The sequence below is a fragment of the Silurus aristotelis genome (assembly GCF_946808225.1).
Source record: "Silurus aristotelis genome assembly, chromosome: 15".
Lineage (NCBI taxonomy): Eukaryota > Metazoa > Chordata > Actinopteri > Siluriformes > Siluridae > Silurus > Silurus aristotelis.
The window spans coordinates 6,966,056-6,992,933 of NC_139588.1; the positions used below are offsets into that span (position 1 = coordinate 6,966,056).

At 38.6% G+C, this 26,878-nt stretch overlaps 2 protein-coding genes across 2 annotated transcripts in view; one reads left to right on the top strand and one right to left on the bottom strand.

The window, feature by feature from the left end:
* Positions 1-26,878, bottom strand: part of LOC310738110 (uncharacterized protein) — a 234,317-nt gene that overhangs the window by 36,929 nt on the left and 170,510 nt on the right. The window lies entirely within an intron of this gene.
* On the top strand, positions 73-24,384 carry pdgfra (platelet-derived growth factor receptor, alpha polypeptide). Its single transcript, XM_083562940.1, has 29 exons — positions 73-424; positions 3,621-3,699; positions 3,815-4,093; positions 4,865-5,116; positions 5,322-5,476; positions 6,255-6,417; positions 7,250-7,436; positions 7,615-7,730; positions 7,899-8,189; positions 8,590-8,856; positions 9,010-9,140; positions 9,319-9,487; positions 10,199-10,388; positions 10,624-10,739; positions 11,081-11,207; positions 11,408-11,604; positions 12,614-12,708; positions 13,088-13,220; positions 14,278-14,382; positions 14,481-14,591; positions 15,368-15,521; positions 15,716-15,870; positions 16,489-16,601; positions 18,619-18,741; positions 18,908-19,019; positions 19,108-19,207; positions 19,297-19,402; positions 20,959-21,197; positions 22,043-24,384. The coding sequence occupies exons 2-29, from the start codon at positions 3,642-3,644 to the stop codon at positions 22,188-22,190; spliced, it is 4,392 nt and encodes a 1,463-aa protein (XP_083419066.1). The 5' UTR covers positions 73-424; positions 3,621-3,641; the 3' UTR covers positions 22,191-24,384.

Genomic DNA, 26,878 nt, shown 5'->3' on the forward strand with positions numbered 1-26,878 from the left:
CTTATTTTGAAAAGAAAGGGAGGGGGTTCATCCTAGGAGTTATTTAGTCCAGAACCAGATTATTAGTTCTCTGGGAAGGATGGAACTGTAAGGCTGAATCAATTAGATAGATAGAGAGAGAGAGAGAGAGAGAGAGAGAGAGAGAGAGAGAGAGAGAGAGAGAGAGAAGTGCAAACACTCCACTCGCGCATGCACACACACACACACACGCGCGCGCACAGACACACACACACACACACACACACAAGCACGCGCGCGCTCTTACATACATACGCATTGAGGATTAGAAGCGCTACAGAAGTAAGGAGGACCCTTGACGGTGGAGAGTTGAGTGGAGAGTTGTACAGGAGTATAAAGCCATTCAGCTTGGATTTCTTTTTTTTTTCTTTCATCGAGGGAACACACAAAAGGATTTTTTAGAAAGGTATTGTGTGAGTAAATTGGTTTGATTGCACTAATTGGCTCCTCATGTTTTTTTTGGTTTTTTTTATCCTAAACAATAGCTTCTATTGCCTTTTGTAATAAAAGGCTTAAATTAGGTTAATAACATTATACATTTGGTTTTATTCTTTCTTAATGTAGCCTTTAAATAAGATCAAAAACTACTTTTAATGATTAGACGCATTATTTACAACACAATGCATTTTAGCTTATTCATATCAATTATTTCCCGACAATAATAATAATAAAAAAAATAGCAAATCTATGCGTTGATTTTTTTTCCCCCATATCCATCCGATTTTTTTGCGTCTGAACGGACTTCGGAATTGCTTCGGAGTTTCTTCCCAACTTGTGCACGCAGCCCCAGGCGGATTTTGGGGCATTCCAGCGTTTCCCATCTGGTCTGCAGTCCGAGCTCAGGGAGAGAAAAGCGGCGGGGCTCCAGTGCGCAGCTGGGGGTGCCATCCTGCATCTAATGGCAAACACATTTCCCACTCTATACCAGCTTGAGTCCCATTTCCATAGAATGCGCTCGAGTTAAATGGAATATCGAGCATCTGGAGGCATTTTTGCGCAGATCGAATTCTTTTAAAGAATATGCAGTTTTGGTGCCTAATAGAAATACTTACACGGGCTTAACTTACAGCATCCAGTATATGGATTCGTTTTTTTCTGAAGCGTTACACTGTATAAGGAGGTACACGGCCACGTATGCGATGCGACCACTGGTTCCATCCCACTGATTAAAGCATTTGGTGCGCCCTGCAGACTACGCTATCTTTGGATAAACTTCTTTCTTTTTTTTTTGCCCCATGCTGTATTCCCATGGAGTATAAGGGATTAGGGTTAACCAGGACAGATAACGACTCAAGGACATTCCACTCTCAGCTGTTCGGATTCGCGGCTTTCGGCGCAAACCAGATGCGCATCTGCGCTTGGGAGGAATGCAGCAGGCATTGGGCGAGAGGAGAGCGGGTGGTGGTGGAGGTGTTGGTAGAGGTGATGGTTGGGGGGTGGGGGGTTTGGGGGGTCGGTCAGAGATATGAGTATTCCGTTCTCAGGAAATTAAATCCCTCTCCTGTCCCGTGCTTTTGGGATCAAGTAGGAGCGTTGCGCACGGGATTGTAAAACGGATGAGGTCAAAAAGCTGTGTTTCAGACATCCAGAGGGCAGATGGCTCGTTTATTTGCACCTGGATTGGGACTCCCACCCGTGTCCTGCTCAAGCCAACGACACTATAAGGGCAGTTGTAAAGAAATGCAGGCAAAATCACCACCACCACCATCCATTCCTTTGGTTTAATACTGTCCAAATGAACTTTTCTGCCTACATACATGGATATAGTGCCTACATATATGGATATAGTGTGTGTGTGTGTGTGTGTGTGTGTGTGTGTGTGTGTGTGTGTGTGTGTGTGTGTGTGTGTTAATTTATGCAATTTATGCACAAAACAGACCAACAATTTTGATTAGTCCATCGGAATCCTGGGTGTAGACATAATCAAATTACGCAAACCGCCTTTTCTAGAGATTAAACCTACCCTAACTGATACAAGGCTGTTTAGAAAAGGCCATAATTAAGTAAGAATGAGATGTTTACTGTCTCTCAGAGAGCAGCTTTGTGTCCCCCGAGCGCTGATGGGATCCAGGAGGGCTTCAGACCAGACAAACAGATAAAACAGAGACGCGCGGAATGTTCGATTGCAGCCACTCCGGTTAAAGAGTTTTTTCCCTGATAAGGGCTATTTTGATAATAAGTACTAGGCTTTGGGGACGCGATGACGAAGGACAGATCAGGACTTTGTTTGGAATGATCACTGTCTTACATTCTGGCTGGGAGGGGAAAAAAAGTATATTTATTTTATATATGTATAAAAAAAATCTAGTAAAAATTACACATTTTTATATATTTACAAAACCTTTTTATTTCATAATCAGATCTTTTGAAAAAAAGTCTTATTCAAATAAATCAAGAGAGAGAATTATTTGTATTTTGCACTTCAGCCGTTTAAGTCATTGACGCTATTGTCTGTAGAAATCGCAATTTGCGGCTGTGAGAAAAAGCCAGTGCTGTGTCGCCCCCTAGCGAGTACAGGGAAATTTCCAACTTCATAACGCGGCGGGTGTCGTGAGATTTTGCGGCGTTTTTCTTTCCTATAGGGAAAAAAATGTACGTTGATTGACTAAAAAAAGACCCGAATATAGAGATCCATTCCACCTAGTTTTAACATTAGATCAATGCAAAGTGTAAACGTATCCCACATATTCCAACATTCAACCAGTTTTTTTGGCACACAGTTTGAACATTGTGAAATTTCCTTTATGTGGTAACAAACCGACCAAAATATATTTTAACAATGTTTTCTACATGTGTTCATCCAAAAATATTTTTTACTTCTCTATTATTCAGTCATTTATCTATTCACGACGTTTATATCACGACTTTTTTAACTCAGATATATGTATATATAAACTTAATCACTAAACATTTGTTTTACTGATGCGCCAAGTCTCAAATCAAGCACCAAAATCCGCCCTGATGCGCACATCTGGCAATGAAAACTTTCCGTATGGAAACAGCAAAATTTCCATTTGATGTCCTGATGATTTACGTAATTTAATACTCCATAATTACCAGTGCATTCATATAATGTTTACTAAAATATTCTTGGGGACCCCCTAATTCAATTTTTTACTTGTCATAGGGGGGTCCCTAATGCCATATGGGGGGTCCCGGATTCCCCCAACCCCCTCAATTCGAGCACTGATAATTACTTTAAAACACGTAAGAATATTTTGTGTTTATGCTCTATGTTGAGGATGGTTTCACTAAAAATAAACATACATTTGCACAAAGCATCCATTGATTAGCGTATTAATCTAAAAAATATTAAATGAGCCTAAAAAAGTGAGCAATTAAGTTGTAATTAAATATTTAAATTGAGTAAGAGCACTATAAATGTATGTGTGTGTATATATATATATATATATATATATATATATATATATATATATATATATATATATATATATATATATATATATATATATAATTTTGAAAAAAGGAAAAAAGGAAATTATAATAAATATTAATCTCTCTCTCTCTCTCTCTCTCTCTCTCTCTCTCTCTCTCTCTCTCTCTCTCTCTCTCTCTCTCTCTCTCTCTCTCTCTAATTGCAGCTGAACACAACCTATGTAATAATGTGGCTTCAGAAGACACATCTCCTTTGGGGGGTTGTCCTCTTTGGAATATTTCAAAGTAAGGTTTTAAAGAAAATAAATTTATACAAATTACCAATAAAACACAAATGTGTTTTTAGCCCACACAACAAAGCAGACACCATGCTTAACCTTGCTTTGTGCATGTCCTCCAGATGTGGAGTGTGAACTCTCTCCTCCGATCATCGTTTCGGATAGAACTTTGTTCGAGCTGGAGCTGCATTCCGTGTTTAACATCAGCTGTACAGGGAAGAAGAACGTCATGTGGGAAGAGCCTCTACCATTGAACACACACGTGCTGCCTGGGTATTACACAAGCACGCTGCTGATTAACGATGCAGCAGCTCATCACACAGGAGAGTACTCTTGCATTTATGAAGATGAAGAGCAGATATACCATGACTTCATTGCCAGCATTTATATTTTTGTCCCAGGCAAGTATCAACAACAGTTAATATCAGTGTAATGGAAGTGTTTTGTTGATTTTTGTAAGAGATTGACTAAAGAAAAGTTACATGAGTTAAAGATAATCAATTTTAGACTGTAATAGAAGCATGACTTATGAGTTGATCCTAATATTATAACCTGACAAATGATTTTACTGAGTTTATTTGTTCAGACATTTATTTACTTCTATCCTTTAAAGAATTAGTGTCTATTTATTAAGTTGAATATACTAAAATTCAACTTTACCCCAGAAAAGTCAATATTTCTCTAAGCAAAAACTTGCAATATAAAAATACTTATAAATTTTTTTCTTTTTTTTATACAGAATTTACTCTTGGCATATATTCATCTGGTCAAAAAGATAATGAAACAAGCCAAAAATGTCAATATATGATTATATTCGTTGCCTTAATCACAAATCACTAGTCCGAAAATAATGAAACAAGAACAAAACAAATCAATGCAAAAGTAAAATCATGAAAATGTTAAATAAAATAAAAAAAGTCATTGCGTACTACCTTTTTAAAATCCTAAACAACTGGCTGATGCTCATAATAGTAGTGACTTTCCTTCTGTAAAAAAAAAAACTGTCTGAATTTTTATCACTTGAAAATATCACTTGTTCTTTTTCTAACCAATAAAATCTTAATATTCTGTCATTGTATGTTGTATGATATCATGTATGACAGTCCTATAAATGTCATTCAGCGTTTCCTGCAAGACATTGAATGCTAACCTTCTGACATGTTTTACTTCAGATCCTGAAGTTCCATTTGTTCCAGGGGATTCGATCAAGGTCTCCAAGTATGCAATTCCTTGCCGGGTTACAGATCCCCAATCTTCTGTAATTCTTCGGAGTCTACCAAGTGAGGAAGAGCTCCAGTATGAGTATGAGCCAAGGTTTGGATTTATAGGCATCTTTTCTCCTGGCCAACACGTTTGTGAAACCACTGTAAACGGTCAGACAGTCCGGAGCATTGTGTACACTGTGCCAGATGATCCATTTTATGGTAAGTCCACATTCCAAGAGTGAATTATTCTTTTACTTGACCCTGCTAAGTGTATATATATATTTATATATATATATATATATATATATATATATATATATATATATATATATATATATATATATATATATATATATATATATATATATATATATATATATATATATATACATTTCTATGTGTGTTTGTGTGTTTCTGTATACAGATGAACCATTTATGATTAATTTAATGGAGAATGAGTTCACTGTGAAACTGATGGCCAGTCAGAAGGACATAAAAGAGGGAGAAGCTTTCAACCTGACCTGCACAGTTCCACCTGGAGCTCTGTATGTCCAACAATGGTTGCATCTGAAAAAAGAGGTAAAATGTTTTTTTCTTTTCCTTTTCCACCGATGCACTGCCTTAATTTGTTGGTTTCTATGAATCTGCTAAAGAGAAGATACATGTTGCATGTTGCCAACAAATCACTGAAAAGCAAAGCTTTTTTCTCTCGTGGATCTCAGCTTTGAAGTGTATTTTATATTGTGTATTTGTGTATTTGTGTGTGAAGCAAAACGAGTGTGTGACTGCATGTCAGTAAAAGATTAAAGGAGTGCTTTTAGTGCTGACCATTTGAGTGTTTATGAGGGGGGCTTATCAGTGTGTGGGGTTTGGGGTGTCTCCAAAACAACTTTCTCTAAAATTCCTGTGTTTTTCATCCACACAGGCATATATTTATACTTTGGAATCAGAATGGTAATTATGGTCCATTGTAATTCCCTGTATTCTGATAGCCATATAGTGTACGTATGCTGTTGTACTTTGTATGGCATCACATTGGCAAAGTAGCTGTTTTTTTGAGAAACTCCCAGAAGCACAAGGGCTGAGATAGCAACTCTTTTTTCAGCCTCATGAACAGATATATTTCTGCTGACAGATGGATGCTCTCCCAAGCCCCACATGCTGAAGCCAGTGCCAGATGTGGACTTAGCCAGATCGAAAGAAAGATTAAGCAGATCTTTCAGACAAGATATTTTTTAACATGACTAATGTATATGACAGAGACTGAGAGAACGAAATAAGCACTGTTTTGTCCATCTATATTACATATGTTTGATTGAATAGTTTATATTTCTTTTTTACTTTCACCCGACTCAAGGCTGTAGGTGCTATTCAGAAGAAGGAGACCTACCCTGATAAGGTTTTGTATATCCTCAGTATACCTCATGCCTCAACGAATGACACTGGCTTCTACGAATGCTCGGTCACAGATCAGTCCAGCGGCAAGACGCGCTCTTCCAAAGTGACCGTTGTTGTCCACGGTAACAGTCCACATCTTAATTGATTATCATGCACGTTGGTATTCTCAAAACAAAGCTTCTGGAGGAAATGAATTAAGCAGATGTGTACTGGGGCCCTGACAGACCAAGCCAACATCAAAGCACTTTAACTGTCTCATTAAAGTCCTCACACACGTTTGAAAGGTGCACAACAAAGTACTATGAGTGCAATATGGTAGTGGAGGGGGCAGTAACAGATTATGTATTCTTAATTCAAGGCATAATATTTTGTTCAGTTTTACGATCTATAATCTAAAATCTCAAACCAGCATACATTATAGTGCAAGTACAATTTACCATCTAACACACACACACACACAAACACACACACACACACACACACACACACACACACACACACACACACACACATTTATAGATACACACACATATATATATATATATATATATATATATATATATATATATATATATATATATATATATATATATATATATATATATATGGATATTAATATACAGTATACAATTTTGGACAAACATAATAATCCCTTCCTATCATTATCATGTTTATGGCGACGTGAGTCTGCTATGATAGCAAACAGTTTGCTCACTCTGGTCATTTTACATTAAACATATAACCAAGTACATCTGAAAAGCAGTTGATAAATGTCCAACTTCAATCCCAAGCAAATAACTCTTTCTTCTACCAGACCTTGACACTAATTTAGTGCTAAATTGGGTTCAGTACAACCAAAGGGAAGGACATACTGCCCAGCTTGGTCTATCAGTGCCCCTAGATGCTCTGTTCACGTTCTCATTTTCATTCTCTCTTCTTCTCTTTGGGTTACAGGGGCTTCTTTTATTACTCTGGATCACAGTGGGATTGGAGCAGTAGAAACCATTACTCTTCTGGAGGATTCTGAATTTACCATTTACATCAATTCTGATGCTGTTCCCAAGGTCACTTGGTTCCAAGATGGCAATGTACTGAATAATAATTATATAACCACCAAGACCACTCTTCTAGCAGACAAAAGGTAAAGTTAGACATGATATGGCAAAATAGCCAAAGCTTTAGATGTCACAGAGTTACGATCTCTATGTGAAATTTTATTTAATGAAAATTTATGGTGCATGTCAGTATTCTTTATGTCCAGGGTCAGAACCCTGGCTGAATTGCACTGTTTGCTTAAAGTTTATTCCTGTATTATGAAGGTATGAGAGTGTTTTGGTCCTGCGACACCCCATAGAAGAGGACAGTGGAACATACAAGATTGTAGCATCAGTCGGCTCACAGAGTAAAGAGTTCTCCTTCAAAATCTTTGTTAAAGGTAACATACTATGTATCCCTTTGCTATATTCTGCAGATACATTATTTGTGCACAGACCAGCTGAGATGCTTCACAAACTGAATTTATTTTGATAAGACAATTTCACAGCAGTCTTGCCATGGTATCGATGTCAGTCCTAGTTTTCTAAATGTGTTATATCCACTCCAGATGGTGAGACCCAGATAATACAGTCTACTATGGCTCCAGTAATCTGGCCCAGGAAAGAGACTATGGAGGTGTTCCTCAACTCCATGTTCAGACTGACATGCCGGGGACAAGCAGAGGTGGTCTGGGAAGGTCCCGTCTCCTTTGACAAGCAGAATTTAGATGACAAAAATGGCCTGTTCGTCTCCACGGTGACTGTGGACAGTGCTACAGCAATGCACACAGGAGAATACACCTGCTTCTATAAAAACGGGAATCAAACAGAAGAGAGCAGCATCTATATCTATGTACCAGGTATGAAGAGACAAATAGAATGAGGTAGAGCACACAGGACACTGTGATGTTATGTAAACTGGCACTGATGGTGTTATGTAAACTTGTATTTGACTACATTTGTTTTCTTTTGCTACAAATTTGACTGAATTTTGCTTTGCTTCTTTAGAATGCGACTGCATTTATCTGCACATACTGTTTTGCAAACCTTTATTTAATTGCTCTTATTTCTATTCTCTCTCTCTCTCTCTCTCTCTCTCTCTCTCTCTCTCTATCTATCTATCTATCTATCTATCTATCTATCTATCTATCTATCTATCTATCTATCTATCTATCTATCTATCTATCTATCTATCTATCTATCTATCTATCTATCTATCTATCTATCTATCTATCTATCTATTTTCTTCTCTCACACCAGATCCAGACATGCCATTTGTGCCCCCTTTACTGCCCTTTGGACACCATGTGTTGAAGAGTCTAGAGGAGATGGAAGTCCCGTGCCGCGTGTCTGATCCGAGTACTCACGTGACTCTGTTCCATATAGAGACTCGTCAGTCCGTACCTGCCAATTATGACAGCAAAAGGGGTTTTCTAGGCAACTTTACACCCGGGACCTATGTATGTCATGCGGTTGTGAATGGAGAACTGCAGGAGAGTGAAGAGTACATTGTCCATGGTTGGACTGGTAAGAATATACAAGCGATTGTGATCATAATATGTTTTTAAAAAAATATAAGGTATATTAATATGATAGGATGCATCACAAGCATGACAATGGTTGAATTTTCACATTTATATATACCTCTTTTGGTTTTACTTACTTACTGTTTGTGTTCAGGGGGCTCAGGATTGCATGTGGATCTAAAGATAGAGAAGAAGGCTCTGCTGGTTGGAGAAACCATCACAGTAAACTGTATAGCCAAAGGCAGTGACTTGTTGGATCAGCAATGGAAATATCCTGGAAAAGGGGTGAGCGACAAAAATACCACAAATATTTTACAAATATTCCAATATAGTCACTGTGATAATCTATTCTGGTTGTTGAAAGTCTCAGATATTGCCATTTTAACATAACTTGGTTGCAGGCACAGATGCATAATCTTTGATTAATTAATGATGGTGGTCTCTCTCTGTCTCTTTCCGTCAGGCGGATCGTGCTAAGACGACACTTAAGGAGAACAAGAAAGACCAGGAGATTTATTATACCCTGACTGTGTCTGATGCCAGAACTAAAGACAGTGGAAACTATGCCTGTTCCATCACTGACATTATGAGCAATGAGAGCCAAACCAAAGAGATCAGCATTACTGTTTATGGTACAGCTTACAAACACTAATACACAGTTTAACGCATGGTACATAAATTATTTTGTATATAGACAGTTTGCAAAGGGTTGGCAGGGTGGGGTGGGGGTGGACTGGTATATTTAGTTGCCATTGTTTCCCTCCAATTCTCTTATTATCGCGAGTCTGTTGAATGCAAATCAAGAGAAAGTCACCTTCTGCTGCAAATATGTCTGTTTTGATAGAATTGCACACTTTCAGGATGAGAATGCCCCCATTTCTAAGGCACAAAATCTCAGTGAATGTTTTGATGATTATGAAAATGAAGTATATCATATGTTAAAGCACAGTCACCAGATCTGATCCAAGAACCCCTCTAACCATCATCATCAGAATGGAAGCTCAGGGAATGTCTTTTTCAAAAATGGTGTTTATTATTCCAGCACAGGTCCAAAGACTTGTGGTAGACGGATAATAATAGCTGTATTTTCTTTAATTAGATAAATAAACTAGAGTGTAAAAATCAAAGTAATTGGTATGTGCGCACTTAAAAATGTTTGCCTTAAGATCAAGTTTGCTTTCGTCTCTTTGCCTCTAAAAGAAACAGATACAAATGTGATTTCTGTCAAAGGGTGTGTCTAGAAGGCAGTTTTTTATTTTGCATGTAGATGTTATGATTGTGAACTGAACATTCTAGTCGCGTCTGGTGATGTATACTTTACAATTCTATTCCCACTACTCTAGAGATGGAGTTTGTGTCTCTTTCTCCGATGTTTGCCCCTGTGGAGACCGCCAAACTGAACGATGTTCGTGAGTTCCGGTTGGACATTGAGGCTCTTCCTGCACCTAAGGTCACGTGGCTAAAGGATGGCATTGCACTGGGTGATATCGCCGCAGAGTTTACTACCTCCCTCCGGCCGATCAGCGAGACAAGGTTAGACACCTTCGGACACACGTGATTTGACGTAACATGTATGCTTTTGGAGTGTGGCTCAGAGAACTCATTTGCAAAATGATTTCACTCTAAATGTGACCTCAATAAGGGACATCCAATTCACATACTCACATTCACGTTCGGTTTTAACGTACTTGGAAGGGTATTTGTATAGATTGGGTTTGTTTAATAATCTCAACATGCCATGTTTGTGTGTGTCTGTGTGTGTGTGCAGGTACCAAAGCACTCTTGCTTTAATTAGAGCTAAGGCTGAGGACAGTGGAAAGTACACGGTGCGAGCTGAGATAGGAAACCAGAGCGCCAGCCACTCGTTCAGCCTTCAGGTCAAAGGTAAAATCCAGGAATGTTTAAATCCTTCTCATGTCCCCAGTGTCTGTGTCTTCACTTTTAGAGTAGTGAAGCTGCAAGGTTTTTTTTTCAGGCACAACTTTATTTTCATGCATTTGCATGTGTTTTTTCTTTTGACACCCCATGCATCTTTTCTTTGTCCAATCTGTTTCTATTTTGCCTGCATTTTCATATATGTTAGAATTTTACATTAACTTTCTCTTAAGCTGTTTTAGAAGCAATGAATGTCTTTGTCTTATATATGGCTTCTTGTAAAATATAGATAAAACTATAGCTGTGTTTGTCTCTGCTAATATTAATGATTCACTGTATGTATACCATAGTTCCAGCTGCAATTGTGGACCTGCTGGACCTTCACCATGGCTCAGAAACAGGCCAGGCTGTGATGTGTATTGCCAAAGGATCTCCTGTCCCTGAGGTGGAGTGGCACGTCTGTAAAAACATTAAACTGTAAGTATGATGGAGACTTGTTACCTTTTTTCTGACTACATCAGCTTTCTTTCAGGTGCTTGTAGCTTGTATTTAAATATACATGTACACCTTCAGGATGTTTTTCTGTTCAAAATTGTCATATTTACAGTCATTGTTAATGACAATGTGAAAAAGCCATGCTGACATTACCACATTGACCTCTTTTGTTTATTCTTAAGGTGTTCCAATGATTCTTCCGAGTGGTCACTTCTACAGACCAACACCACTGGCATGACCATTGATACACACATAGACCAGGACAACCAGCTAGAGAGTCAGGTGATTTTTGGACATCTGGAAAACACTCTGGCTGTGCGCTGCCTGGCACGGAATGAGATGGTCGCTGTGTCTCGTGAGATCAAGCTGGTGGCTAATGGTGAGCTTCTCAATCATTATTTTGCTCTCATAAACTGAATAAAATTTTCTTCTGGAAAAGTATTAAATTATTAAAGTTATAGATTTGGCATGAGATTTTACACAATACCATTTAATGTAACATCAGTGATGGTCAGTCTAAACTCCAATTCGTTTTTAGTCTAAAAAATGACCACTTTATTGACCAGCCTTGACCAGAGGCACTCAAAATAGGGTTAGGCATAGCCACATGGTCTGTGTTTTTTTATTGTTGTAACAGTGACAGAATCACAACCAACTTTATTAAAGTCATCATATTTAGCATATCACACACCAAAATCAATTCAGGTGGTCCAATAAATTTATTTTACAGTTAAAGATGCACTTGTTCTTTATTTGTTAATAGGTGTTCAGTCACAAGCACAACCAATCAATACTTTTTTCAATGTACATTAATCATCTATTCACATTTGTGCCATTGTCATTTTTATGTTTTCACCCAGCTATATAGTCCTTGCCCCTGGTATAGTGTGTGTGTGTGTGTGTGTGTGTGTGTGTGTGTGTGTGTGTGTGTGTGTGTGTGTGTGCGTGCGTGCGTGCGTGCGTGCGTGTGTGTGTGTTTCATGAAAGCACAAAAGTTACTCTTTGCTAATAACCTTACATCTGTTAGCATCATTCTGTCAGGCTCCCCATGTAGTGAACTCCTGATAGCTTCTCCATGTGGCACTTGTGAAAAAGAAATGCATATGTTATATGTCCTTTTGGTTTATGCATTTAGTGTCAGTGGCCATGTTTTTCTTTTGTTTTTGCTTTTTCAAAAGCTGTTACATGATGCAAACGATTTAACCATATTTAGTATGCACTTTAAGGTGGTAAATGGGTTTAAGCAATGTAATGAAAAAAACAAAATTTATTTTCACTGAAGGAACAATCGACAAATGCATTATTACAACAGCAAAATCAATTATTTATAGGTTTCCAAAATATCCAAATAGAACTTGCTCTTATGCCAGTGGTAATGATGTGTTCAGGTCCACATTCAGAGCTCACTGTGGCTGCTGCTGTTCTGGTGCTGTTGGTTATTGTCATCATCTCACTCATTGTGCTGGTCATTATCTGGAAACAGGTATACACTTCCATAGCATTTTACACTTATTTGCTCAGTCACTCATTTGCTTATACTATCATGAACAGATTCACTATGTTCACCCCATCCATTTACCCTACTAGAATTTACTCAGTCCGTTTCACTCAGTCAGTCAATTTTCTTCAATTTTTTTCTTCTTTCATTCGCCCATTAATTCACCTGTTGGTTTTTCACTTTTAAGGCACCCAAACCATGACTTGTTTACTTTGTGACTATAATCTTCTCCTTTATACTTAGGAGTATAGTTGATTTTGTACTCTAAGTTAACCAGTGCTTAAATTTCTAAATTATTTCTTTATAAGATCAACACTGTAGCACGCATCAATCTAAAAACCTATTTTATCTGTATGAATTACAGAAGCCACGTTACGAGATCAGATGGCGAGTCATTGAGTCAGTCAGTCCAGATGGGCATGAGTACATCTATGTGGATCCCATGCAGCTGCCCTACGACACACGCTGGGAGTTCCCACGTGATGGCCTTGTCCTTGGTGAGTCATAAACACATCCATGTTCTGCCCTCCTTCCTCTCACTTTTTCACTTGTGGTGATGTAATCAATTGGACTGTGGTCAGATGCACGTGGCTTGCTTCAGTCTGCTGTGGGTACAGTCTTGTGATACCAACATTGTCAAGATGTCATGTATGTGTGTGTGTCTGCACAGTGGTCACTTGGTTGGTTCACAGTAGCTGTGATCAAAGCTGTGCTTTTTTTCCTTAACACAAAACTATAGTGGCTTGGCTGAACAGTCACACATGTCCTGTAAGCTATCCATGTGCCTCATTGAGTGAGATTTTTAGAGTTAATACACACATATAGAAAACCATCTAACTGAATCTAAATTAACTCTTTTGGTGAAAAAAATAAAAAATTTAAAAAAGGAAGATGTATTTTAACATCCGTTTCTAGGTGATATTTTACTTTCAATTGCATGAAAACCTACTTAGCTAGCTTTGTTAATGGAATTTGTTGTAAAAAAAATCACACCAGGGATCACAATGATTATTGCTCAAACCCTGTAAGAAACTATCAAGGAAAAATCTGCTCAGAATGTAGAACAATCATTGTGCTTCAGTAGACCAGTTGTAAATGAAATGCCATTGACTGATTTGGTATGTAAAACCAGCCAGTCCAGATCTATTAGCGTGTGAAATACTTACCCTGAAGGTAGGTTAAAAAGAGTGTGAGGAAAACTGCATTCTATATTTTTGGCATTTGGGTATGACAGGAATTCCCTACACTCCTACACACAGCTAACATCACTAAGATGTCACTTGAAAAGATCTCGCTAAATGTCAGGAAAAGTCAGGAAAATCGAAACGATTTACATGGTATTGCTAGCACTAGAATTCAGGTGTGTTTTTCTGAGGTGTGGTTTTTCAAAAGAAATACTGTAGGGAGGGATTATATTTGTTTAAGCTTTGAGTTACAAAACAGCCTCGGCTAACTTTCACCCAAAGCACTGACCATATCGGAGGAAGGTGTGAAACTTTGCATATGCTAATCAAGCATATATACAGTGATTCACTGGGTTAATGTCTGTCACAGGCCGTATCTTGGGCTCGGGGGCCTTTGGGAAGGTGGTAGAAGGTACTGCGTATGGACTCAGCCGTTCTCAGCCGGTAATGAAAGTCGCTGTGAAGATGCTCAAACGTGAGTTAGCATGCCCGTGATTGAAGAGCTTCAATTGTCCCTGCAGATCTTGTGCATTATTAATTAATTGTTTGGTTGATCTTTGATTGGTCCCTCAGCAACGGCTCGCTCCAGTGAGAAGCAAGCGCTGATGTCAGAACTGAAGATCATGACTCACCTGGGTCCCCATCTCAATATTGTCAACCTGCTTGGTGCATGTACCAAATCAGGTACAAACACAAATACACTCATGAGCACAATACACTCATGAGCACAGCCTCAAAAGTGTTTATTTAGGGCTTGGAAGTGTTCTGCTGGGTTTGAATTTGTTTTTATTGCTTTACCATCATTGCTCTTATAGGTACAGGGTGGTGCAAAAAGAATGCATGTTTTTAGAGATGCAGTTTTTATAGATATACATTGATCAATTTATTATGGAAGATTATATCACAAAGATGACGTTATTCTTGCTGTACACACTTACCGACATTACTTCTGGCACAGTTGCAATTCTTTCGCGAATGATGAACTTTCAGCTCGTCTTCTGTACGAGGTTTTCGAAAGTAGACTTTCGAATTGAGGTCACCCCAAAGAAAAAAAAACAGACAGATACGGTGATCATGGGGGCCAAGGGACATCGCCAAAACATTGGTCAGTAACAACGGAATAATTATATCTAAAAAACTGCTTGACGGCAAAAACGTGATGCTTCACATTTCACTGCGCCATGGCTACAAAAACTGACCCCTCTGAACTACTCACATGCGGTGTAGGGTGGTCTCCATCCTCCCCTTCCCAACTATGACTAATTTCAAAAACACGTGTTCTTTTTGCACCAACCTGTATTTTATTTTATTTTATTTATAAGTCTGTGATAAGAATAAATTGACCATATTTCTCTCTCTCTCTCTCTCTCTCTCTCTCTCTCTCTCTCTCTCTCTCTCTCTCTCTCTCTCTCTCTCTGTCTCTCTCTCTCTCCCCCTCTCCCTCTCCCTCTCCCCCTCAGGTCCTATCTACATCATTACAGAGTACTGTTTTTATGGAGACCTGGTGAACTACTTGCATAAGAACAGAGACACCTTCCTGAGCCGACAAGGTGAGAAGGGCAAGAAGGACCTGGACATCTTTGGCATTAATCCAGCTGATGAGAGCAGCAGAAGGTCAGCATCTGCTCTCTCTCTCTCTCTCTCTCTCTCTCTCTCTCTCTCTCTCTCACTCACACACACACACACACACACACACACACACACACACACACACACACACATACACACAAAAGAGCTGACAAGTTACAGCATGTGCAGAGGTTTAACTTTCTGCAGAAAACCAACATCCCCTTTGTGTGTGTCCTCAGCTATGTGATCCTGTCCTTTGAGGAAAAAGGAGACTACATGGACATGAAGCAGGCAGACACAATGCAGTATGTCCCCATGTTGGAACGAAGCAACGCTTCCAAATACCTTGACAGAGAGGATTATGATCACCCTCCATCTCACAAACACTTCAATGGTAATGCAACACACACACTCAGCAAACACTCTCTCAGCAAACACCACACACCATCATGACCAGAAACTTATTGTCTCCACATGTGTATAACATATACTTCATTGGGAAAATAACATTGTAGGAAAAATATTTTTTCTTTTTTTTTTCTGAGCATTTTCTATTTGTTTGGTAGACTATTCATTTTTTCCTCTGTCTGTATTTCTCAGTTTGTCCTGTTCAGTTTGGCCTGCTTGTATCTGGTTTGACTTGGCAATAATATTTTTTTAAACCCACACACACCCACACATCCACATCCACACTTATGTTTTGGCAGCAGTATTAAAGGCGTCCACCCTCTTTTCTGGGTATGTGATGCATTGCACTCCGTGCACCCTGCATTAACTAGAGAAAATTGTAGTCTGTGGGGTTTGCTGTATGCTTCACCCAGCCATTACAAGGACCCATATGAGCAGCTCTTTAAAACCGTACAACACATACACACATACACATATGTACACATTCAAAGTGGAGGGGAGCTAGTCTATGTCTAACTGAGAATTTGGGGTGTGTGTGTGTGTGTGTGTGTGTGTGTGTGTGTGTGTGTGTGTGTGTGTGTGTGTGTGTGTGTGTGCTCAACAGAAAGCGAAGTAGAGAAGCTTCTCTCTGATGACTCAGAGGGCTTGACCACAATTGATCTTCTTAGCTTCACCTATCAAGTGGCCAGAGGGATGGAGTTCCTGGCCTCCAAAAACGTAAGTATAATGTAACCTGGCTATTCAATGATTCTTAACCTATAAAATGAAAACACATAAAGAAGTCATTATTTTGCTTGGTTTTAATACAATTGTTCTCAAACTAGCTCTCAGTAATTTACTTTTAGTCAGAAATCATAAATGTCCCACAGAAAATGCTTAGATCATTAGTTTCTATATTGCAAATACTATACAGTACACTTCTGGGCAAAAAAATGGGCCAAGCATAAAATTGCAAAATATAAAGCTTTTAATAGACTTTACACCAAATAATACTTAAAGACTAAAACCTGTGGACTAATGAGATGGTCCTGTGCCACCTTTGGTGCATTTACTTCCTGATGCACTGAAGTCTTTTGGGAAAAGCTAGAAACAGGGATATTTATTTGTATAGGCATCTTATATACAAATGCTAAATCATGATATATAAATGTTTGATGTAAATTTCAACAAAAGTCTTGGTTCACAAACTTTTTCTACCCATCATCAGCGGTTTGAAGCTTATAAGCATTCAGTCAAGTCAAGTCAAGTCAACTTTATTTGTATAGCGCTTTTCACAACAGACATTGTCTCAAAGCAGCTTTACAGAAATCAACAGTCAAGGTGAATGGTGTGCACACTGTGGCAAGGAAAAACTCCCTTAGATGTTATTAGGAAGAAACCTTGAGAGGAACCAGACTCAAAAGAGGAACCCATCCTCATTTGGGTGACATCAAGAGTGTGATCATAAATCATTCAACAATACAGAACACTGGAGAGAGAGAACTAACATGAGTACTGGAGTATAAGATTATAAGTGATGTTCTTTCTACAGTCTTTGGTATAAAAGTAGGAGCTACTGAGCTCAGCATTTGTGATCATCACAGATCCAGCATCAGCTTCTCCATGCCAGAGCCTTTAAACACTCCAGGCGGTTCAATGTCAAACTCCACACATGTAGTGGGATCCAATTGGCACTGGTACGTCTCTAGATGGTTCTTCATGAGGTGGGACGTGACTGAAGTTGGCCAAACCTCAGGAAGCCTCGGGATGGGGAGAGAAAGAGAAGCAGTGGAGAGAAATTAGCGTAGCTGCTTTCCATGATTCAGTGGAAGAACAGTGACTTATTTTCTGTAAAATAATAATAATAATAATTATATATATATATATATATATATATATATATATATATATATATATATATATATATATATATATATATATATATATATATACATACATACACATACATACACCAGGTACCAGATTAACACCAATAACTGGGAGGTATCTGAAAGTGTTCTCTAATTTTGATCAGTGTGTTTTCTGCAAAATAATGTTTTTTTTTTTAAATGCCTTAGTTATATTGTGGAAAAGATGTTCTGGTAGCATGGTATAGACAGGACAAAAACTCCTTCAACTGTTGAGCAGTGAAGATGACATTATTTCTGAATTGTTTATAAATTGTTCTCTAATTTTGATCGCCAGTGTATATACACACACACACAAATTTTGTTTTTTATACTTTTTTGCCCAAATATGTACACACCAACCCTATACGAGTACAACTGTTGCTCCAGCACGTCTTTGCAAAACATCCAACTGACCTGTTTAAATTGTGGGTTTTTCGGGTGGCTTGAAAAAAGCCCAAAAACTCAGAATAGAACATAAGAGCATGTTTCTGTCTATTATGACATGTTATTAAACTATGCTATTGCATATTATAAAAAATAGCTATTAAAGGACCACACATTGGGTATAAGTTTACTTCTTCTGGACATTTAAATGCTTCCAGAAGTGGTTTGAAGATCATCCAGCAGATTTTTCCATACCAGCCTGGCTGGTGAGCAGTGGCTAGAGAATGAAACAATATAAGTATTTCAAATTATATAACAATAATACAAGTAAAAACAGATGCCAATGTCTGTAGTAATGGTTGCACATTAAAAAGACATCCAAAGAACTGATGAAAATCACAGATTGATGGAAAGATAGAGAGATCCTCTAACAGAATGTAATATGTCTCTTTTGTGTACAGTGTGTTCACAGAGATTTGGCAGCTCGAAATGTCCTGTTGTCTCAGGGGAAGATTGTGAAGATCTGTGACTTTGGGTTAGCCAGGGACATTATGCATGACAACAACTATGTATCCAAAGGAAGTGTAAGTGTCTTTTCTTTTTTGATTTGCTGTAAGGTGTTAAAATACATTAAAATTAATTGGCCTACATAAACATTCATTTGGGTGTTGTGTAAGCATCAGTGCATTTTATAAAGTCTTTATCTCTCTCTCTCTCTCTCTCTCTCTCCTTGTCTTCATACATACCCAGACCTTCCTACCAGTTAAATGGATGGCCCCTGAGAGCATCTTTGATAACCTGTACACCACTCTGAGTGATGTCTGGTCTTATGGCATTTTACTCTGGGAGATCTTTTCTCTGGGTATATTATGAGTTTATATTATTTAATCAATTCATATCCATTTTAGAACAAATACCTGATTGAGAAACAAATAAATATATGTTTGCAGGTGGGACCCCTTATCCTGGCATGGTTGTGGACTCCAGCTTCTATAACAAGATCAAGAGTGGCTACAGGATGGCCAAACCTGAGCATGCCTCCAGTAATGTGTAGGTTCAGCTTCACACCATATAATTGTTCTGTTATTCCTGAGTATTGCAAGGCTTCCGGTCTGAATTGTTTGCTTGTCTCAATTTAGTTATGAGCTGATGGTAAAGTGCTGGAACAATGAGCCAGAGAAGAGACCCTCATTCCACAGTCTGAGCGAGAGCATGGCCACTCTGTTGCCATGCGGATACAAGAGGGTAAGGCCTAATATGCCAGCTGGTCCTATGCATTGCATTATCTCGGACTTTTATACTCTCAGGCATACATACTTAATCCTTTTCCCACATTTGTTCCACTTTATTTCCCTATCTATAAATTTTGAGCTTGCAATTAGCTGTCTAAACTAGCTTCCTCTTTTCCTGTGGTAATAATACAGTTTGGCAGCGTGAGCACAGAGACTACAGTAGGTGTGTGAATCTCATTAACAGCCATTAGTATGCTAACGCTCCGACTGGCTAACATCCAACAGCACCAAATCCATCCAGAATGTTCGCCTGTTAGTCATAATGACCTTCCTAAACATGCACCACACATGGCACTTCAAAATACACAGTTCCCAGAGTCACATGAGCAGGGGTTAACTAGATTCTGTAATAGCACCTCGGGAAGGGGTGTGGTGGGAAATGCGGTTCTTTATAAGTTTTTCCAAATCCTCGCAAGACCACAGAGCGGGTGTGTAAACGGAACAGAACGTTTAAATGAGCCATGTTCATAGTAGTGTTTGAGAGGGATATTATGGAGAATATAGGCCACTAAAGATAATTGAATCCCAAGCATTATGAAAGACTGGAGTATATCAGAATGTTGTAATGGATGATATATTTTAGCAATTATAATATATATTCAAAAGCTCATGTTGAAGTATATAACTGGTAGCATGGTTTAAAGTTAGTGAATCACCAATCTTATCACATTAGAATACACAGTACAGAATATGAATAAGAATAAATGGTAGACTGAAAAATATTATGAATGGGTCCAAGGTTGCCTTAATGACGGACAAACTTTCTTTGTTTTTGCTATTTTTTTTACACTTTCCACACCAGCCATAAATTCCTTATATTATATATTTTTTTAATGATTTATTTATCCTACCTATATAGAATTAAGTTCTGGTTTCATTAAACAGCTGAATTAGAAGTTCCAAGATGAAAATCGATTTGCTGTCTAATGGTATTGGATCTCCTTGTTTTGTGCTGTTTTTGGCCACTAGGTGTCCCTATTGTTTCCTATGTTGCCTTTCCATGTTGCTATCCTTAACCCTACCCTACCCTACCCTACCCTACCCTATAACTTGAGTAAAGTTTTATAAAATCAGATTTGAATTGTGAGGATTTATTTTCTAAAAAACAAATCAAATTGTACACATCAACACTGCATTAACCAGGATTAACAAAGTGGCCATTTCATCATGCTAGAATAAATCAAAGTTCAAACAAGTTGCTCTTTTTTCAGTTTGTGTGCTCAGTGTTTAATGTTTGGCCCGCTCATATATCGAGTAGTGTTCTGGCAGTCTGGCTTATTGGTTTGATGTCTTTTGTGATCATTTTCCCTGGGTTTATTTTTCGGCATGATTAATTTAACCTGTTGGAACTTAACTTTTAATCATTTGATTTTACACAACCTCTGCATTTTCTTAAAATTTCCCCCTGTGTCTACATTAAAATATAAAATCTTTCAAGTTCATCTGTGCACTTCTTTTGCTCTCTTGAGTCTCGGTCCTGACATATAGTGTGTGTTTGTGTCTACGCAGAGCTACGAGCGTGTAAATAACGACTTCCTGAAGAGCGACCACCCAGCAGTGACCCGCGTGCAATGTGTGCAAAGTGATGAGACCTATTTGGGCGTGGCTTATAAGAACCAGTGCAAGATGAGGGAACGTGAAAGTGGCTTTGAAGAACAGAGACTGAGCTCAGACAGTGGGTACATCATCCCTCTGCCTGACCTTGACCCCCTTTCTGATGAAGAATACACCAAAAGGAATCGTCATAGGTACTTGGCTGTTACACGTTGTTGTATAATATATAGAAAATGTGTTATAAGCTGTAAAAATGGAACACAAAATACTGTCATGCATTCATTAATAAGAGCACTGTATAAGTAATAACAAAACTGTTATTCGAAAATGTTTTATTAGTTGATTTTTGTACTGTAGACACATTTTAGAGATAAACTAAATGATCAGTTATCTATATCATCATTTAAATCATCTAAACTTACAAGTATACACCAATACAGTACTACAGGGTAGTAACAGGGGGTATAGAATAGATTATTTTCCTATCTCAGCACACCATGTAGTGTTTTATTCTTTTAATACCACAACAATTTATAAAAGACTGCAATTTTAAACGTATTAATAGACATCCTGTTGTAGTTTTTTTTTATCTTATAGTTGCATCTAATATTACAAGGTAGTTCCTGTTATCCGGTTCCTTAAAGCAGCTATTAACATTTATTCCCTCATCACCTCACCTCTTTGTTCTCAGACTTGAAATTAATAAAGCAAATACACTACTTATCATGTCATGCTACTGAGAAATTGGAAGTCCTCTAAACAGTGAGAGCACTGAGAGCAATGCACTGACATGGGAGACTCCCTCAATGACCTTCTTACAAAACACAAAATAAAGCAAAAAAAAAATCTTACTATTAGTGCCTTCAGAATTAGTGGTTACTATTGAAAAAAACCCTTGCGATTTACAGCTAGTACAGAAAATTAATTTTAACGCCTTCCGACCTATCGGATTCAAGAATTCAACATGCAATTATTTCCAAGCTAATGTAAAGGAATACATGAACTAATGCTCTGCTGTTGCATGGTGTCTTGTTTTTAGCTCTCAGACATCTGATGAGAGTGCTATAGAGACAGGATCGAGCAGCTCCACCCTGCCCAAGCGGGAAGGCGAGACTCTGGAGGACATCACACTGCTGGATGAGATGTGTCTGGACTCGGGGGATCTGGTGGAGGACAGCTTCCTGTGATAGAATAACATAGAGATGGATGAGAGGGACACTATTTAGCAAATCACCCAAAAGGAGAGAGGAAGAGGAGAGAAGGGCTGAAATGCAAGCATCAAACTTTTCTGAATAGCCCTTTTCTATCTCCCAACATTTCTCTAGACTCTTGCTCCTCTGTGTCATCCACATGCCAAAAAAAACCCTCTTCACTGCCTGGATGTCCTGTGAAGGTCAGCAATAATTGGAGACAATTCTACTGGCTCAGACGACATTTTGGTAAAGGGCTGTATGTTGTACACAAACTATGAAGAATAAGGAAATAATACAGAATATTAAAATTTTGTATAGGACTTTTTTTTTGTTGGGCATTTTGTTGTCAGAACAATGATTTAAGCAGGAATCCTGTGCGTACTCTTGTATAATCCATAACCAGTTGGTTTACAAATGAGTCAGTCTGGGCTTTTAATGACCACTACACCGGAACAACTGAACTGACTCGACACAGTTTATTTCCATTCACATTAAAATTGCATTCCATTTCCCAGCACATTGCGTTAAAGCACAAACCTTGGACCTAATAATTGTATAGATTCTGTAGCTGATCATACAGTATATCGCCTGTGACTCAATAAGTACAGCAATTAGAAATTTATTTTTTTTACATATTACTGAGTATAAATGTGTAATATTTTGTGAATATTGGGGAGGGACCGGGAAAGTTTTAATGATCCTAAATGAAGAAAAACGCAATAATGTGGTGACGTTTGTAGGTCACACAATCCTCAGACTAATGCAGCTTTAACACAAAAACCTACCAAAGCGTGGACCAAAGATTGATTCTGTTCAATGTGTCAAGCAGAAGTATCTCAAGATGCAATATCCCAAGATGTCTACCAGTATTATAATACACAGAAACTGTGTTTATTTCTTTTTTTTTTTTTACCCTGTGGTGGTGATGAACTAATCACTTCAGTGAGAGGACTAACTTTGTGGTAGCTTGATCGGCCTGTAAAAGTCAAATGTTGACAATAAGCTGGAATGTTTTGATGCTGTGTATAAAATAATGGTACTTATTCATCTGTTTGAATACTCTGACTCTAATGACATGGTTGTAACCAAAAGCCTCCTTCACTCCTTTCAGTTTTATTTTAAAGCTTTAGACCTGTTGCATGGTAGTAACATTGTAAAGATATGGCAGGGGAAAACATCTTGAATATAGTTGTCTGGTGTTTCAAAATGTTTCTATTTCCCACTAATAGTAATGTTTAAATTGTCTTTTATTGTTGTCAGATGATTTTGATTCTTGCTAGACATACATAAACACTTAAAATGAGAAAAAACTATAAGTGAAAATAGGGAAACAAAAGTCTACAAAGGTTTTCTCTCATGTGTTTTATTGTACTCTTACAAAATTATATATGGCACCAATTTCACTATATTTAAGATGTCATTCTTTTGCACTGAGAAGGAATTGTAGTGATATATTATTACTAATATGAAAAAGATCTTTATCCTCATGCAATATCAATCTTCTGGTCTGTTCCTAAATGCTGATGCTGGACACTATTGACTATAAAACCCTTGTCTTTCACATTTTGCATTTCTTTAAAAAACATTATGTAAACTGAAACACTAACAAATGTCCAGCATCAATGCTTGTAACAGCTAAACCTGAGCTGATTTCCATCTCACTATGTTGTGTGAAAAGCCATCCTGAAACATGGTAGAGACTCTCTGTGTAGCTAGTTTGATGTTATACATCACTGCACGGATTAAATTAGGTTTTAAATATAGAGTTTATCATCCAGCAATCCACTGCCTCCCTCTCCGTGTATATCCACTGTGATCTACTCGATAGGGAACAAAGGAAATGAAAAAGAAAAAAAAACTGTTGCACTTTTTTAGATCGTTCTTTTGTTCCATTTTTTCTGTCATTGTATGTTTGTTTCTGAAGATTTTATATGATGAGCAAATGCTTTTCATGAGATTTATTCGGCTATAAAAAATGCCTCCAGTTTCTGTAGACAGCAGACTGAGGTTTGTACAGAAAAAAAAGATGGTAAATAGAAAAGCGGTATGAATTATTCTCCATGGTACAGTATGTGTAATACTAGGTAGTTACTCCCAGTACAAGATGTTATCCTTCTGTCTTATTATGTGCTATGTCTATTTCCATTCAGATGATTTATATTTCAATAAATGAGATTTAATAATGTGATTCGTTTCGCATTTTTTTTTTTTTTTTTTTTGTTTATATTGTAACAAATGTCCCCACAATGATTTGATCTAAAAGTTTGAAACTGTGGGGACATTCCCTTTTATTATCAAATGCTATTCTTTTGGGAAGGTTTTTCACAAGAATGTGGAGTGTGGCTGTGGGGATTTGTCATCATTCAGATACAAGAGCATTAGGGAGATCAGGTACTCATGATGGTGAGGTGGTCTGGGGATCATGCATTACTATAGTTTATTCTTAAGGTGTTCAGTGGTGCTGAAGCCAGACATCTCTGCAGGACACTTACAAACCCTAACAAACCATGTCTTTTCGGAGAATACTTAATCTAAAGAGGTATTGTCCTGCTGCAACAGATTTGGGATTCTTATGAAAGGTAAACATAATGCTGCAGTACAATGCAAAGATCCTACAACTGTGAGCCTCTACTGTTGTGGCAACACTTCGGGGAAGAACACCTCTAGGTTACATATGTAACCCTAGTTACCTGAGGGAATGAGACGCTCCGTTGCAGAAGTCTTGAAGAGACACTCCAGAGGACCAAGCCTTAGAGACTGCCATACTACAGGTCGAGTATTACCCCAAATGGAGCATGGAGACCTGCTAATTCATCTGCTCAAGGTCTGCTCCATTGACTCATGGTCTGAGGCCTGAAATGGAGAAGGATCGTACACCTGTAGTCTAACGGGATGTGGGACAACTAAGGGGGAACTTTGGGGATGTAGCCAGAAAGAGCGGCCACTCAAAAGAGCCTAAAGATCACCTACTGTCCTCAAAGAGCAGATGAAGCAGATGCCTTCATGAAGCTTTAGCCAGAGGCTCAAAGAGCGGGTTTAGATAAAGATTTCAACACAATGGCCAGGTCCCACCCAGGCACTCTAGGTCATACTGGAGGCCTCAGCCTAGATGGAGGGTTGATGGAGTGAACCCCCTTGTGAACTGTTCCTGCAGGAATGCGAGCACTAAACTGACCGGGCAGTGGACTGGGTCAAATTGGTGCTGAGCGCACCACACAATGAACAGATGCCATCTTGCGGCATACAACCTCCTCGTGGAGGGAGCTCTGGAATGGGGAGAATGGTCTCTACCACCTTGGTGAAGAGACCGGAGCCTCGGAGGTGTGCCCCCTCAGGGGCCACAGCCACAACCTCCATAATTCTAGGCGAGGGGTGAACTATTAGGCCCCATTAAAGAGAGAAGACAACCCCTACTCAGAGGTATACGTCGCTCTCAGGGAGAGTAGTTCCACTTGGAGGATCTGGTGTGGCAGTCTGTATAAAGGGTAAATGCAGACCTCCCTGATGGTTGATGTAGGGGACCACCGAGGTGTTGTCCAATGGCATCAACACGTGGTGAACTCTAAGATCCGGGAGAAATTGCTTTAATGCTAGAAGCACGACCAGCATCTCTAGGCAGAGGTGGCAAAAGTACACACATCCTTTACTTAAGTAGAAGTACAGATACTCATGTTTTCAAATACTCGGGTAAAAGTTGAAGTACTGATTATACCTTTTTACTCAAGTGAAAGTAAAGAAGTCTTGGCTCTCACATGTACTTAAGTAAAAAGTAGTTATTACTTCTACCTGTTTTAGCTGTTAACTGGACCTCACATAGTAGATAGATAGATAGATAGATAGATAGATAGACCGATAGACCCCCACGAGGATGAGTTTGAGAGTTTGATTCCTGGTCGAGCTGGTGGTTGCTGTGTTGGTAAATAAAACTTCTGGACCTTGTCCACTCTGAAAACATTTCAATTCTGTGTTGGATTAATTTCTTGATTTCCTGGTCTTTAATGAGACTAACCCACTTAGTGGGTTAAGGCTGGTACTTTGCTAATGTTGGTGGTCAGGGTTTAAACCTGGCTTTCTGTCTGCTAGTCATGAGGTAGGTTAAATTCCTGATTCCTACATCTTCATATTCTTGTTTTGATGGGTTAAAAAGAAAGATAGACCTGCTCTAAATAAGCTTCCCAGCTTGTCTTTCCTGATAGTTCAGTGGGTTAATGCTGGTGCCTCCCTAATGGTGTGAATCAGGGTTCGAATCCTGCTTTGTCCCTTCTAGTCACATTATGGGTTTGCTTCCTATGTCTGTCTTTAGCATTATATTCTTGTGTTGATGGTTTAAAAGAAAAGATAGACCTGCTCAAAACAATCGTAACAGCAGGTCTTTCCCGATGGTTCAGTGGGTTAAGACTGGTATTTCTCTGTTGGTGGGGTACAGGGTTTGAATCCTGCTTTCTGTGTTTCTGTCTGGTCTGAATTTCTTGTTTGAAGCATGAAACGAAGGATAAACCGCCCAAAAAAAGAAGGTGTGTTGTGGGACTTGATGGCTTTGTGATAAAAGCCTTGCCTCAGAGGTTGCTGGTTCAAATCTGGCTTATCCCCACACTGGGTAAGCTGTGTGGAAAGTACTCTCTGGTGAGCAATGGAGTGGTTGGCTGTGAAGACCTGCTGCTTCACAGCCTCAGAAAAAGTGA

Excerpts from the sequence above, each read along its gene's own strand:
- pdgfra (XM_083562940.1), top strand. The coding sequence starts at position 3,642 with ATGTGGCTTCAGAAGACACATCTCCTTTGGGGGGTTGTCCTCTTTGGA. Across the intron at positions 8,190-8,589 it reads CATCTATATCTATGTACCAG|ATCCAGACATGCCATTTGTG; the intron begins GTATGAAGAGAC and ends CTCTCACACCAG. Across the intron at positions 11,605-12,613 it reads GATCAAGCTGGTGGCTAATG|GTCCACATTCAGAGCTCACT; the intron begins GTGAGCTTCTCA and ends TGATGTGTTCAG.